Source organism: Podarcis filfolensis (assembly GCF_964270895.1).
Source record: "Podarcis filfolensis genome assembly, chromosome: 10".
Lineage (NCBI taxonomy): Eukaryota > Metazoa > Chordata > Lepidosauria > Squamata > Lacertidae > Podarcis > Podarcis filfolensis.
The window spans coordinates 22,148,560-22,164,647 of record NC_139612.1 but is presented as its reverse complement, the minus strand read 5'-3'; the positions used below and the strand labels follow the sequence as shown (position 1 = coordinate 22,164,647).

At 40.3% G+C, this 16,088-nt stretch overlaps 1 protein-coding gene across 4 annotated transcripts in view; it reads left to right on the top strand.

The window, feature by feature from the left end:
* Positions 1-16,088, top strand: part of MET (MET proto-oncogene, receptor tyrosine kinase) — a 97,537-nt gene that overhangs the window by 59,816 nt on the left and 21,633 nt on the right. For all 4 annotated transcript variants that reach the window (XM_083574320.1, XM_083574317.1, XM_083574319.1 and 1 more), the window contains 6 exons: positions 1,738-1,898; positions 3,286-3,388; positions 3,870-4,006; positions 5,929-6,090; positions 7,137-7,236; positions 13,122-13,337. In XM_083574320.1, the coding sequence (XP_083430446.1) occupies positions 1,738-1,898; positions 3,286-3,388; positions 3,870-4,006; positions 5,929-6,090; positions 7,137-7,236; positions 13,122-13,337 (879 nt within the window). The remainder of the gene's footprint in view (positions 1-1,737; positions 1,899-3,285; positions 3,389-3,869; positions 4,007-5,928; positions 6,091-7,136; positions 7,237-13,121; positions 13,338-16,088) is intronic.

Below are 16,088 nucleotides of genomic sequence, written 5' to 3'. Positions count from 1 at the left end.
CACCTACGTCCAGAAGCAGCACCAGAGGAATAGGAGAGCATGGCACAAAAAACACACATCTTTGGATTTTGTGTTCTTTTGGCTCCTGGGAGAATGCGGCAGAGGCAGTGCCTGCGGAGGAGGAAGCAGAGGAAGCCAAAAAGGGACATCTAGGATTGGCATCCGAAGCTGGGGTGGCTTCTGTAAATCCAGGATGTCCTGCTCATTAGCATGGCTAAATAATAACGATAACAACAATAATTTAAAATTTATACCCCGCCCATCTGGCTGGGTTTCCCCAGCTACTCTGGGTGGCTCCCAACAGATTAAGAACAGAATAAAACATCAAACATTAAAAACTTCCCTAAACAGGGCTGCCTTCAGATGTCTTCTAAAAGTCAGATAGTTTATTTCCTTGACATCTGATGGGAGGGCATTCCACAAGGCGGGTGCCACCACTGAGAGGGCCCTTCCTAATTGTCATTGATAGAAGATTTTGCAGACCAACAAACTCTAGAGTCTTGTTTACACAAGGGAGAGTAATATAAGACATTGAGGAAATACGGCATATACATAAAGATGACTCTGGAGTAGATTCCAAATGGACTTTAGTAGGGTCTGGATTTAATTCATTGTCTCATTTTCCCTAGGATCAATTGTTTCACTATTTATATGGTTTAATTTGTGCAGCATGTTCACAATACGTACTTTGCCCTTGGCATTTTATTTCCTAAATCCTTCTAGCATTAAGCCAAGTCAATAAAGTTTAAATGAAATGTGCCAGTTCCTTTTGGATGTTCAAAGGGGACAGTAACCTGAGTATTTTACTAGAAATGTCCTTTTCGGATGCAACATGAAGAAGCAGGATTCATGATGAAAGACACATTTGTGCTGCTTCTTAGGAATAAAATAACTTGCACTATAAAATATTAAGCCAAAGTCACTTTAGTAGTTCCATCACAAGCATAAGTTAATTCTTTTGTTCTCTAGCCCGGGGGCTTGAATGTTTGCAAACTCAGATGCTATTGTTAAAAGTCTATATATGCCTTAAAAGCATTGTCAGATTTTATTGACAGTGCCTTGCTGAAATTTGAACAACTTCCATAGTATTCATATATTTTTCCCACCATTGTTATATTTACAACACAATTTACAATATATAGAAGGTTGTGGGAGGGGGAAGAGCACTTCCTTTTTGGATTGTCACTACATTGCTGCAAGGTAGTTTATTTTTAACTTGAAAATGTAGAAGTAACCAAATGATATCAATTCAGCCAAAGCATTATAGAAGCCCTGCTAATTCTGTGGCTCCCAAGGCAATGTTTGATTTAGATGTCTTTGAAGCTATCATCTCCATGAATTCTTGCCTTTTCATCACATTGGTGAAATAAGTTACTGATATTCTTTTATTCACTATCTTACTTCTAATAAAATAAGTGCATTGTATTCTTCTACATACCACAAGAAAGACATAAAAGACAAGCTAAAGGGGTATTAAAAAGACTATTACAATGCAGAGCTTGTTCAGTGCCCCTAAACATAATAATTCAGAGCTTTCGAGCAGTGGCTGGGTTATTTATTGCTACTGTCTGAGAATGCTCATACTGTGATGAATGAAAGGTGAGGAACAATTAAGATAAAGGGTAGGGTACTCTCCAGCAGAAGAAATTATTTTCTCCCATTATTTTCCCCTTTGAAAAACACCTTCAAAGCCCATCAGAAATCCTAAGTGTGTTACTATTTTTTTTTCCTTTTCAGATTCTTCCAAACAGCGCAGCTTTTGATGGTGTAACAAGACTGACCCTGTGTGGGTGGGACTTTGGGTTCAGCAAAAACAACAAGTTGAATCTTAAAAAAATGTCGGTTCTTATTGGGGGACAGCAGTGCATTCTGGATGTCAAAGCTAGTGACAAAAACAAGTAAGAGATCAACGCTGTCTTTATAAGCACGTATCACGAGGCACATGGGCGATGGAAGACGCCACCAAATAACTTGTGCCATGCATTCTTTGGCCGTCTGTCACTGAAGTGTGATATTCAGTAGTAAATGTTGCTGGGTGGCAAACTGTGTCACTGGGAGATGGTCCAACCACCAGCTCATAGCTCTTACTCTGTCAATAGTTCCCAGTAGCACTTTATTTTATTTATTATTATTTACATGTGTTTGTTGTCTGTTAACCTAGTTCTGTATAGCATGAACTGCCTATTTCATATGAGTGCCCTTTTTTATCTCAGTGGGGATGCAAAAAAGATTTAAAGGTCTGTTACTAACATACCCTGCCAAGTGTAGATTCCCAGCCAGTTAGCTAGCCTTGTGGACTGGCTCTGCACCAGTCTCATTCATTAATCTGGCGTAGCAGTGAGAGTTGCTCCATACCCTGGCTCTCCAAGGGGGCAATGGCGGCAGTAGCATTTGGTTGTTTGGAAAGACTCTTTGGTTGTTTGGAAAGACTCACAGCTGCTTTTCTTCTGGGTGACTTCTGAGAGTTTCCAAAAAAAGGTCTGCGAGTTGGACTACCTTGGACTACAGAGTCCTCAACAGCAGAACCCATGCATCTCCTCTTGGGAAGAGATGTCGCTGCTACAGCATAGACAGTTAAAGCTGGCAGTTAAAAACATTACTGTGGTACCATTGGAAGAAACCCAGCACAAATATATAGTTCAGGTCCCAAACTAGTTCTGTTTGGTTCCTGTCAATTCTTACAGTTGGTTCCAATTAGTACTTTAGGATCACAGAAGGTGACTATTAACAGCTACTTCTGAATTTACATCTTAAACATTTTACCTTTTGGGGTTGTGTTCTGGCATAGCTGTAGGGATGATGTCATTAAAGGACTTGTTTTCTTTGAGTGGCTCATACAAGCCTCATCATATCATTCCTTTAGATAAATCTCTGATAAAGCTGTCCTAACACGTACTTTTTGTGATACTCTTGGGAACACCCAAGGAAGTTTTTCTTACCACAATAATATCTGTTAGGACAGAGCTCTTGCAAGAGAAAAGTTTTGTTGATCTTTCACCCACTGTTTGGAACAAAATATATATTAAAAAGTGTGTTTACATAGAAACTGGAATGTGTTCTCATCTCTCTCCCCCTCCAAGTCAGAGGTGCATCACAAATTATTGGCAAAATATCTACAGCTTCAGGGCTATCTATAATTACTGATTTAATAAAATAATAAATTAAAATTATGCATCAGGGAAAGCTATAACAACTTTAAAAAACGAAGATTATTATTATAACTTTGGGTGATTCTTTTATATTTATAACATAATTAGAAAGAATGTCTTTGCTTTGTTGTTGAAGGTTGGAATGCACACTTGGCGATGTAACGAATGCACGTTTTAATGTATCAAGCGTCGTTTCAAATGGACAAGCTAATGCCACTTTCAATACCTTCTCTTACGTGGTAAGTGTTAAAAAGCAAGGGCGAGAAACATTTTTCAGCTTGAGGACTGCATTCTCTTGTGAGAAACCTTCCAGGGGGCATGGATGTGATGCGTACCTTTGCTTAGCAAGGCCATGAAGAAGACAAGAGATTTCTATGCATACACTCCTAACACTCATGTTGCTAACCTGCCTCCTGGTAAGAAGAAAGCGCTAACACAGTTTACAGTCCAGCTATACAAAAGCACTAAAGTACGGTGCAGAGCAGGATTGGTGAGGAGGTGGGTGCTGAGGTAGGGTATGGCCTAGGGAGGGTCTCAAGGTCCAGTCCTGGAGGGACATGTGGCCCCTGGACCTCTGGTTCCCCACCCCTGTGTTAACCGTTAAAAAAGTTACTTCTTATTATTAAGTATGATGACCTCATTATACATGTCTTCTTTTAATATGATTCTTAATTTCGCTTTTTTTTTTAATTAACAAGCTGCATTCTTTTTACTTGACAGGATCCCATAATAAGAAGCATCTCACCCACCTATGGTCCAAGATTTGGTGGAACGCTGTTGACTTTAACCGGGGAATACCTAAGCAGCGGGAACTCTCGAGAGATTTATGTTGGTAGTAAACAATGCAGATTGACAAGGTATAACGTGAAACAATGTTTTCAGTGTTGTTAATGTACTGGCTGTTGTTATTTTATTAGTGCTGTTCCATTAGATTTATGTTCCAACCTTCAACCCAAAGTGACCAGGGTGGTATATGAAAAAAACATAAAACATATAAATCAAAAACAGCAATATAAACCGATATCAGAACTCGGAAGCATTAAGACAGAAAGAATCAGAAATCTCAAACTTTATTTACTGAATTACTTAATTGCATATTGTCTGCATATCCAAGAAAAAAAACAGTGCAGTATTTTTTTTTCAACAGGAGGTTAACTAGTCCAGTATAGACGATCTGTGGGACAGCAGTGTGAGGGAGTGTAAGAGAGGTCTGTGTATCGCAGAGACCCTCCAAAAGTGCATTTCTGTTTATCTCTCCCTGCTTTTCTTACCTTTTTGACCAATGGATGTCTAGCCTCACACACTATCTACGGTGGTGGAAACATCTTTACCTCACTCTAGTGTTGTCTCCCAAGTGCATTTTTCATTAAGAACACAATACAGTGGTACCTCGGGTTACAGACGCTTCAGGTTACAGACTCCGCTAACCCAGAAATAGTGCTTCAGGTTAAGAACTTTGCTTCAGGATGAGAACAGAAATCGTGCTCCGGCGGCACGGCAGCAGCAGGAGGCCCCATTAGCTAAAGTGGTGCTTCAGGTTAAGAACAGTTTCAGGTTAAGTACGGACCTCCGGAATGAATTAAGTACTTAACCCGAGGTACCACTGTACGAGTCTTGCTGCATCAAGCCCACCTAGTTTAGCATTCTGTTCTCACAGTGGCTGGCTAGATGTCTATTGCACCTGACATTATTTTCCAGCAGGAGTGGAAAAAAGCCATGCATTTGTGTGGAAGGTGCACATAGGAATATGCGGGAGGGGGCTAACTGTGCTTGGTGAACCTAGTGTCAGGGGTGAGGGATGAGTTTTGCCTCCTCATAGTTGTGTCCCAAATTGAAGCCTGCTTACTTTGTTTCCTAAGATGCTCTAGGTACCACCTTCCCCCACTTCCATTTTTAAGTCGGGCTAGAGCAGGGGTCAGCAACCTTTTTCAGCCGTGGCCCAGTCCACTGTCCCTCAGACCTTGTGGGGGGCCAGACTATTTTTTTTTGGGGGGGGGGGTGAACGAATTCCTATGCCCCACAAATAAAAGCACACATTCTACTCATTCAAAAACACCAGGCAGGCCCCACAAATAACCCAGAGATGCATTTTAAATAAAAGGGCACATTCTACTCATGTAAAAACATGCTGATTCACGGACCGTCTGCAGGCCAGATTTAGAAGGCGGTTGGGCCAGATCCGGACCCCAGGCCTTAATTTGCCTACCCATGGGCTAGAGTATGATTCCAGAGAATGTTGATAGAGTCTGATGGAATGTTGGAACTATATTTACACACAGAGAGATGCAGTTCATACTAAGTGTGCTAATGTAGCCTTCCTGTTCCACTTTCTTCCCCCTTCCTTCTGTTTGCTTTTTCATTTTGATTTCTGTTTGGGAACTGGCATTGTGTAATGGATAGAGTGTTGAACTTGGGAACACTGCTGTTCAAACTCCCCCTTCATCTTAAAGCTTGCTGCATAGGCTTGAGCTAGTCACTGGCTTGGCTCAGACAGAATGATATTGGCCCAATAAACAATGCTTGTGCCTGGGTGTTCCCCCCAAACTGCAAAAAGTTTCAGAGTTTAAGCCACTGGGAAGTGGTGGCTTAATTTCAGAACTAGGATATCAAGTTAGGGGGTTGTAGCCAATGTTATGTAATTTAATGACTAACTTAGGCCCATTAATTTCAATGAACTTACTCTTAAGTGGGACTTGGCTAGTTTTAGAAAATATGCAGCATGTATTTTCCAATAGCGATTATAGCAAATATTTTCCCCTGTGGATTCTTTCTTGTGCAGAGTGTCTGATAATACCATAGAGTGCTACACTGCTCCCGAAAGAGAAGTGTCAGAGTGTCATGTCAGAATGAAAATCGATTCAGCGGTTCGTTCAGCGGGTCATTTTACATACAGAGAAAACCCTACTGTTTCTAAAATTTATCCTGCCAAATCTTTTCTTAGGTGAGTGAAACTTCCAATAAATATATTCATAGGAATGAATGAGCAAAGAGTGGCACAGCTTACCAAATCTCCCAAATGGATGTGCATTTTTATTCCTAGGTAATATGCCAAGCAGTTTTATATAATTTGGATTCCACTACCTTCCCTAAAAATGAAAGGGGTTTTATTGACAATTTAGGAACCCTAAGCCCATCATGCTGTTACAGTCTCCATTCACACATATTGGCTGCATATGGCTATTATGCTAACTGGTGCTTTAGTGCTATGTGAATTAGCCTTTTGAACTTGCACTCCCCGTCGCATGCCCCTTCTCCTTTGGTGTAGCCATGAAGAGGAAATGCAGAGCTTCTACTTCTGCTTTAGATAAACTGTAGTTTAGCATATCATCTGAATCCTAGACTGTGGTTAACCTTAGCTATGGTTAGTATAAAAGAGGTCAGCTTCATAAACTACGGGTTGAAGTTGGCTTGCTTCATCTAACCCTAGCGGAGATAACCACAGCCTGTCCAGGTTTGCACAACACAGTAAGATGTAGTTAATCTAAAAGAAAAGTGAATGTTTTCGAACATCTCATGACCAAGCTGGAGAGTAAGAGGAAGTGTGTGAGCCTAAGCCCTGCATAAGCTCAGTCTCATAACACTAACTATAGTTTAGCATTATGTCCGAATGAGGCGTCTCTCTCGCACTCACACAAACATATATGAGAGCCAAAACATTTTTCACCTGAAGTGAACCACAGAATAGTGCCTTACCTAGCCAGGAAAGAAGGGGTCAGTGAAGATCTACATCAGGAACAAGGTGGGGGAAATCAAATCAACCTTACGCAGTGGTTGAAGTGGGAATCAAAGGCCACTGTAGGGAGTAAAGGGGACTGCTCTATATAGGTAGGGTTGCAGTTTATGATTTCGTGTTCATTTCTTTCACAAGGCCATTTTTGATCTGTTGAGTCTAAATAACATATTGATATTTAAGAAAATGAAAATACTGGTGTGCATTTTGAATTGGTATTTGTTTATATGATTATTGTTTCAATTTCTTTTTCTCAGTGGTGGAAGCACAATTACAGCTCAGGGGATCAATCTGAATTCAGCACACGCTCCAAAGATGGTGGTAACCGTCCCTAAGCTTGGCAAGAACTTTACTGTGGTAAGTCTGTAGCACAGGGGTAGGCAACCGAAGGCCTGTGGGCCAGATGCGGCCCAATCGCCTTCTCAGTCCAGCCCATGGTCGGTCTGGGAATCAGCGTATTTTTACATGAGTAGAATGTGTCCTTTTATTTAAAATGCATCTCTGGGTTATTTGTGGGGCATAGGAATTCGTTTATTCCCCCCCCCCAAAAAAAAGTCCGGCCCACCACATGGTCTGAGGGACAGTGGACTGGCCCACGGCTGAAAAAGGTTGCTGAGCCCTGCATAGCATAAGTGCTAACTTTAGATTAATATGCACATACCTTCAAACAGAGCATGCAGCACGATCCTGTGCAAATTTACGCAGAAGTAAGTTATACTGCGTTCATTGGGACTTATCTTCAGGTAGCTGAAGGTGCATTTAAAAATTTGAATTGTTTGAGATGTTGATTTTTATTCTGCATATCTCTATATATCTTCTAGTTTCTGATTAACTGACAGAACGATGCAGCCTTTTGCATTAAAGATGACAGCAGCTAGTTGCATTGGGAGGCTTAGCTTTCTTTAAAGTCTCTAAAAGGGTTTGGTGGTGTACTTGGGCAAACAGGCATCACAGTGCAGGCCTATATGCCAGCTGAGCTTTCAAATACCACAAAATATATTAAGACCAGCCAAGCATGTAGAAAAATTCTTTGTCATGTAGGCTGCATTTTATTCTTGTTGGAGAAGTGCCACTGTCGTGGAGAAGTGTGTATATAGTATAGGGAAATTAAAGCCTGCATGTGTGGAAATACATGTGTGAAGTTGGTGTTCGTGTTGGCCTGACACCTGTTCCTAGTTCCCCAAACTATGTTTTAACAAGGCAGGATCATTAACATCCGAAACAGCCCTTTCAGTGTGTGCAACCACCACCACCCCTTTTCTGCATTAGACTTGTCGTCACTTGTCGTCACTGTCATTTCCGTCACTCTTTCATTTCTGGTGAAACTGGAATGCTCAGGGTCACATGACAGATCTTAGCTTAGACATCTTAGCAGTTGGATGCATCTGTCTAGGCCAAACACTATTCCTTTTTATTTCCGTCTACCTTTTTCCAAGTCTGTTATTGATCACCTAAATCTTCCCATTCACATTGTTAGGCATCCATGCTTTAGATTCTCTGTGAAAGGCCATTTATCCTCTGAGCTGCCATGACGGTTGAGATGCTATAACATGCCACCTTTTTACCCCTTGCTTTTATCTGGGTCAGCTACCAGCTACCCTAAAGCACACAGATCTTCTTCCACATTTATCCTGTTGTTGCGCAGGTTTCTTAAAAATCAAGTTAGATACTGGAGTTCAGGTTTTATCGGCCATGGCTTGCTTTCATTGCCTCATAGGTCACAATTAGGGTTGAGGCAAGAATACATAGGCCTTCATATTGTAAGCCATGTGAATTTTTGAAGGTTTCCTTCTTTCCTGCAGCTCACTTAAATGCTATACATATTTCAGTAGTACCCAACCTTTTGCAAATACATACATACATATATATATATATATATATATATATATATATATATATATGTGTGTGTGTGTGTGTGTGTATATATTTTACAACAAAGAATAAATACTGCCTGAAATACAGTGGAAACATTCAAGGAGAACGTCTTTTAAAAGCCAGATAAAATAGGTGGTATGTTAATTTAGTCTTGATCAGATGGATTTGGATTTTTTTTTTATTACAGATTATCAATGCAGTATTTCATGAAAAGCATCACATTTTTCAATTTCTAAAATCAATTTCAGAGTAAGAATGTCATGTCAAATTACCTAGCAATAAGGGCACAACAAATGCAATTTCTCTTGACCTTCCCAATCAGTCACATTGCATCACCACTAAAGAGTATTATTAGATTTATTTATTTTTTATCATTTTCTGAAAGCATCCTTTTTTTGAGACTGGCCTGATAAAGTAAAGAGCTATAGACTCTATTCTAATAGATGCCCACAAACTAGGTTATAAGTGTCACTGTTATTAATTTAAAAGACATTGGTACTCTGAAGTAGATTAGATGTGCAATGAATTTACGTTAATGAAATCAGTATGATTACCAGGATCTGTTCTGATGTATACGAATGCTTCTGTGCATAATCACCTACATATAAAAAATAGGAATATAGGTATCTTTTAAAGTAGTTATTAATGAAAAGGGATATAATTGTCTGAGGCCATTGCAGCAAAAATGAATGTAGTTACATGCTTAATCTATGACTTGCTAGTATTACAGTGGTGCCTCGGGTTAAGTACTTAATTCGTTCCGGAGGTCCGTACTTAACCTGAAACTGTTCTTAACCTGAAGCACCACTTTAGCTAATGGGGCCTCCTGCTGCTGCCGCGCCGCCGGAGCACAATTTCTGTTCTCATCCTGAAGCAAAGTTCTTAACCTGAAGCACTATTTCTGAGTTAGCGGAGTCTGTAACCTGAAGTGTATGTAACCCGAGGTACCACTGTATTTCATTCTATTTAATGTAAACGGAATACAACATATTTATATGCACACTCCTATGCATGCTTACTCAGAAGTCAGTCCCACTGTTTCAATAGGGTTTACACCCTATGTTTATGATTGCCAACACAAGCCTTTAATTTAAGCACCTTTAACTTCAGTTGGTACCCAGATTGCACCTAGTGCCGGCAATCTGCATGTGCTCCCTTGAGGCATATAGCTCATCATAAAAGAACTGTGCAAGATTATGGAACAATATATGTTTTCTTATTAATAAGGCTTGGTCCACACATGCCACAGAACTGAGTGGGGGAATTACCTGCACTCTGCAGCTTGGGGAAAATCACTTAATTTTTAATAAATTAATGAATGAATGTTCTATTATGGGTTTTTTTAAATGGCTTTCAGATAGAAAACCAGCACAGCAAACAGATGACTGAGCTAAACCTTATATTTCGGCACTAGCCTGGTAGCCATAAGCAAGAAGGAATTCTTGCAAGTGCATGGAATTCAATGCGTCTGAGAGAACTGGCTGGCAAAGGAGGACCAGAGTACTCTGTTCCTACTCTGTGCCCAGCATAGAAATGCAGTCAACTGCTGCTAGAAGGACAGAGGTGTTTGTTCCTCTTCTGCCAGCCTGCAGTGGGAGTAAGAAGAATTGCAGGCTAGTAACTTTTATGGATTTATGCTTATATTTATAAAGTTGGCTAAGCTAGGATTTTTCTGGATAACATTAAAAAGGGATGACTCCCACCTGCAGGCTAAGCAGTACTGTCCTTTATATTACCTTGTTCTGCTGCACATGCAGACCTGACCTAAGGACAACACTGGACCTCTCAGAGATGCTGGGTTTTGAGAAGAAGGTGTGAGGGTTCCTGCAGCATCTCAGAGCCCTCACACCTCCTTCCCAAAGCCTGGCGCCTCAAATGTATGATTTGCAATACTTTAGGTAGGACAGTGGGGAAGAAAACATTCCCAGCTGCTGCCAGTTTTGAGTTTGAGATGCCCATAGCATTTTTGGCAGTAGTCTGGAATGTTTCTTCCATTGTCTTAACTAAATTCCATTGCTGGGTTATTTTTCTTTCCGCTCCAGCCTTCAACTGAATGAAAGACCACAGTCCTCAGCCATGGACTATTTGTGCTGTTCTTTCACGTGAAAAATGATGTAACTGGGCCAGAATTTTCCATGGGCATACAAACCAACAGCCTCAGATTAATTCTAGAAATGCCTTTTGTACACATGAGTTTAGATAAAATGGCAGAGGTTTAGAGTTCTATGAGATGAACTGTGTGTTATTCTGGAAGATCTTGGTTTGATCTCTTGACTTCTTTTTAAATAAATGCAACATTAGGGAGTGGCTGCTAATCTGATTGGACAGAAGCTGCAAGCATTTAACCCCTTTCCCCCATACTGTTTTCTTAATGCAGATCTCTCAGTCACAAACTGACATATGTGCAAACTGCTATTTTCTCCATGGGGGGAAAAACACAGGCACTTGTATTTCCCTCAGCAGATCAAATAGCAGCTTGATGTGTTTGTGTGCTTTAGACTGCAGAAAGAGCTAAAACCCTCCACCCCTCCATGCTACTACTTCATCCCAATAACTTAATACACCACTGCCCACAACTCCTGCAGCTGCATTTAATAAAGAAAGATTGATCAATTGTGGTTATCCCAGCACAGTATGTAGTCTGGCCCTGAGTCAGCCAGAAAGCACACCAGAATTTCTAAGCTGGCAACAGAGTCTGACAGAGTTACTGCAACGTGCCTTCTATTTTTGTATGCATGCTTTGCATTTGTACAAATTGGTTATAGGCTCATTTCCCCAATTAGATTGGGGCGGGGGGAGAAATATACATATGACACTTGACTGTCAACTCTTGACTATCGTCTCGGTTCCCTACCATTTATCATACATAAACAACTTGCGCGTGTATGTGCTTGTGATCCAGCATTGCAGTACAAAGACAACCACTTTAACTGTCAATAAGTCAGTCAGTCAGTTTTATTGCACATAGCCAAAGGCTGCCGCAATGTACACAGAATCATTCAACAGTTAAAAGGAAATATGCTGGATTAATACAAAAAACTTAAAACATTTATATTATCAAAACATTACCTACTCTAAACAGAGCTATAGAAGTACCTTAATATACAAGTTAAGACTTTAAACAATAAAAATTATAGGCTAAAATCACCACATGGCCACTAATACATTAAAAATAATGTTAATTAATACAATGTACAATTATATTCGGAGTTTGGTGATAAAGATAGAATATAGCTTGATGAAGGTAGGGTCAAATAAATTCATCTCCTTTACAGTTGGTCACAGAAAAAATATACAGTGGTACCTCGGGTTACATACGCTTCAGGTTACAGACTCCGCTAACCCAGAAATAGTGCTTCAGGTTAAGAACTTTGCTTCAGGATGAGAACAGAAATTGTGCTCCGGTGGCGCAGTGGCAGCAGGAGGCCCCATTAGCTAAAGTGGTGCTTCAGGTTAAGAACAGTTTCAGGTTAAGAACGGACCTCCGGAACGAATTAAGTACTTAACCCGCGGTACCACTGTATAGCTACGTTTGGGTAAAACGAGACTAAAACCCTCTTCTTCCCCTTTCTTTTTTTTTGACATTCCCATGTGTTTTAAGTAGAAAAGTACTCCTCCTTACCTTGCATACTTGGCCATTTGAGCAATTTCTTATGGCTGTACTTCTTGCAGGTGCGGGTTGTGCTATTTGCTTCTATGGAGCTGTCAGATCTTGAAATAGAGACCTACCGTATATTTTTTCCCCATTGAAACAAATGTGGAAATCAACAGGTTTAGAAGCTCAGTGTGTACTGAAAGTGGGCACATAGTTTTGTGTTAATGTGTTGGATCTCATTTAAGCATCCATCCCTTGGTGCACAAAGAAACCTGTACCAGTGGAAATAAGGCCAGAATTTACAACTTCCCAGAGTTTTCAACGTAAGAACCATTTCCCAAGATGATAGTATTGGACACTGTAGCTGGACATAAAAGTAGAAGACAACACTGAGTGTCCAAGACACACATCCATAGACTTACACACACACACACACACAGAGAGAGAGAGAGAGAGAGAGGATGTCACTAATATAACTTACTTAAGTCCAGTTTATGTAACATCACTAGGTGAATGTTGCAAAGTATGTCCATGATTAGAATTAACTTTATTTTTTAAAGTGAGTGTGAAGTTTTATAACGGCAAACTTATATTGCTGCTATGTTTAAAGAATATGCAAGCTATAATTGGGACAATTCTCTGAAAGCAGAAATCAACAAAAAGTTGAAGTCATATAAAATGTTGTGATACTCAATTGTCTACTTATCAGTTTCCTTTTCTTATTTTAGGCATGTAAACATCTAATACCTCTTATTCCCCCTTATTATTTTAGGAATGTAATCATCGTTCTAATGCTGAAATGATCTGCTGCACAACTCCGATGCTAAGATCCTATAACCTGACACCACCTTTTGTGACAAAAGTATTATTCGTTTTTGATGGAGTCATCTCACCGGCGTTTAATTTTGATTATGTGAATGACCCGGTCTTTACCATTTCCTCAAAACCAGTGGTGATTTCCAAGGGAAACCAAAATATAGTGATTAAGGTAAGGGCTGTTTGGTTCTAAATGTGGTAAATGAGCTTGCCTATGTCGCCCCAAAGAATTCTGGGAAACTTGTCTGGAACCATTGGGGATCTGAAGCAAACAACAATGTGGATATAATTTTGACTGGCATACAGATGGGACAAGAGAAGCTTGGGTTAAATTTAGGTTTTCATGTATATTTAGTTTCTGTCAGTACCAGCACCATTTTTTTTCTAGAAGAAAAGTACTAGTTTAAAGTGTGGCACTTACATAACAACTTCATAGTGAGTATTGGTACCTTTTTTCTGGAAGAAAAGCCCTGGTTTCTGTTAACAGACATGCATATGCCTGTAAAACAGTAAGGAATTTGGTTATATTTTTACAAGTGCTTGCCCAAGAACTTGTGTTGTTGAGTAGCAATACATCTTTAAACCAAGACTGGGTCAGGTCTAGAACTCTGCTGTCAGTTATAAGGACCCACTGGCTTTTCTTTTTTTAAAAAACAACAACCACATTTCCTTAAAAAGGTTGCTAAACAGTTTTACATCCCAGGAAGCAGACTTTAGCACTGGGCAGGTCCACTAGTAATTGTGAGCAGGACACAGAGGCAGAAATGAACAAATTCAGACCGTGTTGGGCAAATGGATAAATGAAGCCTGGTAGATTTCACTGAAAATTTGACATGTGATAACTAAAACCGATCCTCGTTTGTGTTTGCTTTCCTCCAACTCACTGATTCAGTTGGCAACAAAAGCAAACCTGGTTAAGGAGTAATGTCAAGCCTTACCCATGTTTGTGCCTTTGTCAGCAATTTTGTAGTTGTAAGTAATTTCAGCACTTAATCCTGAATAACTCCCTACAGACTTCTGAATATAGTTCACTTTGGCCAAATATAGTTCACTTCCAAATATAGTTCACATGTGAACAGTATGTATCCTGCACTAAGCTCTTGCACTAGTGTTAGGTACGTGTTTTAAATATCAGTGGTAAGTCCCTACTTAAAATGAGAAGTGCATCATAGGGTAAACTATTATAGTTATTCAGTATCCTCCCCCACAAATCAAACTCTTAAGTGAGAGGCACTCATAAACTATAGGCCAGCTTTTGAGAACTTGTGTTCCTTCTGTCAAAAGGTCACTGTAGGCCGAATTGGCAGCATTCTGAGCTTTATATACACACAAAAAAAACCAGAGACAAGTTTACATGCCTCATAATCACGTTTTGTCATCCAGTAATTAAGCAAGCACAGCATGAAATTAAATGAGCGCTTGGTTCAGTGAACAAACAGTTCTTAGCAAACCAAAATTCTTTTATCTGTTTTCTTAATTAGTGTCAGAAGAATAGAGGAGCCTTTATCACTTGGTTTTTCAGTAAAACTAATCTAATGCGGCACATTTTCCTTTCAGCAAGTGAACATATTCGGACCAAAAGGTTCTTTTTACCTCACTCAAAGAGAACAGGGTACTTTATGCCACCGCCACCACTTGAAGAAAAAAAAATCCCACAGCTCTTAGGCAACTTATCTGGACTGTTGTTTTGGTTTTCAGCGAAGAATTGCAAAAAGTCCATGATAGACACCCCCATCTTAAAAGTCTGTCTTTGTGACTTCAGATAAAGTCAGGCTGACGTAAGGTTGCGCATGGGACCCCAACATTCATCTTCTACCTGTGCTTTAAAAAAAACCCTGATCTGAATTGTTCTGTCCTCTGTCAACTTGAAATTTGGGTTCTGAGCTACTCTGCAGAAAATAAAGCTCTGTGTTCCCCATTCAGTCTTACGGGGAATCTAAAAATTGCTAGAACTTATTGCTTCTGGGATAAGCAGACACAGAATATCTGCTCACATGGGGCTCTTTTTGGGGGGGGGGTTGCCACACGGCATGGCTGCGATTAGTTCTGGGAGGCTGCCGTCTTCCTGTGTAGCTTGGGGAGGGGATTGTCACCTGGTGTCACCTACCTCCGTCCGCACTGGGCCTTCCATTCTGGGCTGGCCTCACCTGCAAGGCCACTCAGAGGCAAGGGCATGGGGACTGTACTGCCAGGGCATATTTAAAGCAGCGGCCAGGTACAGGGTACTCTCTTTACCACATCAGATGAAGCATGTCAAATTGCAGGTCTGGGGTTTTTGTACGGGAAGTAAGAGGGATTTTCTTTCCTCCAAAATCCACAAATATATATTTTTTAGGCCAACTAAAACTCCAAAATCCATATTAGTTTCACATTTTGAGGCAATGAACGACATCAAAGAAAGCATATCTAGCCAGTTAGACAAAGAGAAACATCCATTGTCTAGGCTAGGGATGGAGAACCACCAGCCCATGGGTCTGCTTAGATCTCTCAGACCTACCCATTTGGGCCACAAAACCATTTCAGCCAGGCCACCGGGTATGGGGAAGGTAAAAGCCTGGCTCAGCCAAAAGGGGGTTATACAATCAGGCCTTCAGAAGGCCCCTTGCACAGCATCTTAAAGGACAGAAACAGTCACTGGAGATGTATTGTATTGTATTGATCTTTATTACGGCCATTGGCCCATCACATGACAGTTTCCCATACCAACATAATGTACTTAAACCTCCAAATTTAAAACCGCCAAAAACTTACAAACAGCAGACAAGAACCAAAGCAAAATAAAAAACAAAGGACCAACATCATACATTACAATAAATTTGTAACATAAATATCGCCCTCTGCTTATAAATTAGTAAAAGACATCCATGGTGATATCACCTAAATACAACCTAAAACATAGATCATAGTTTAAAGGGATTATCCG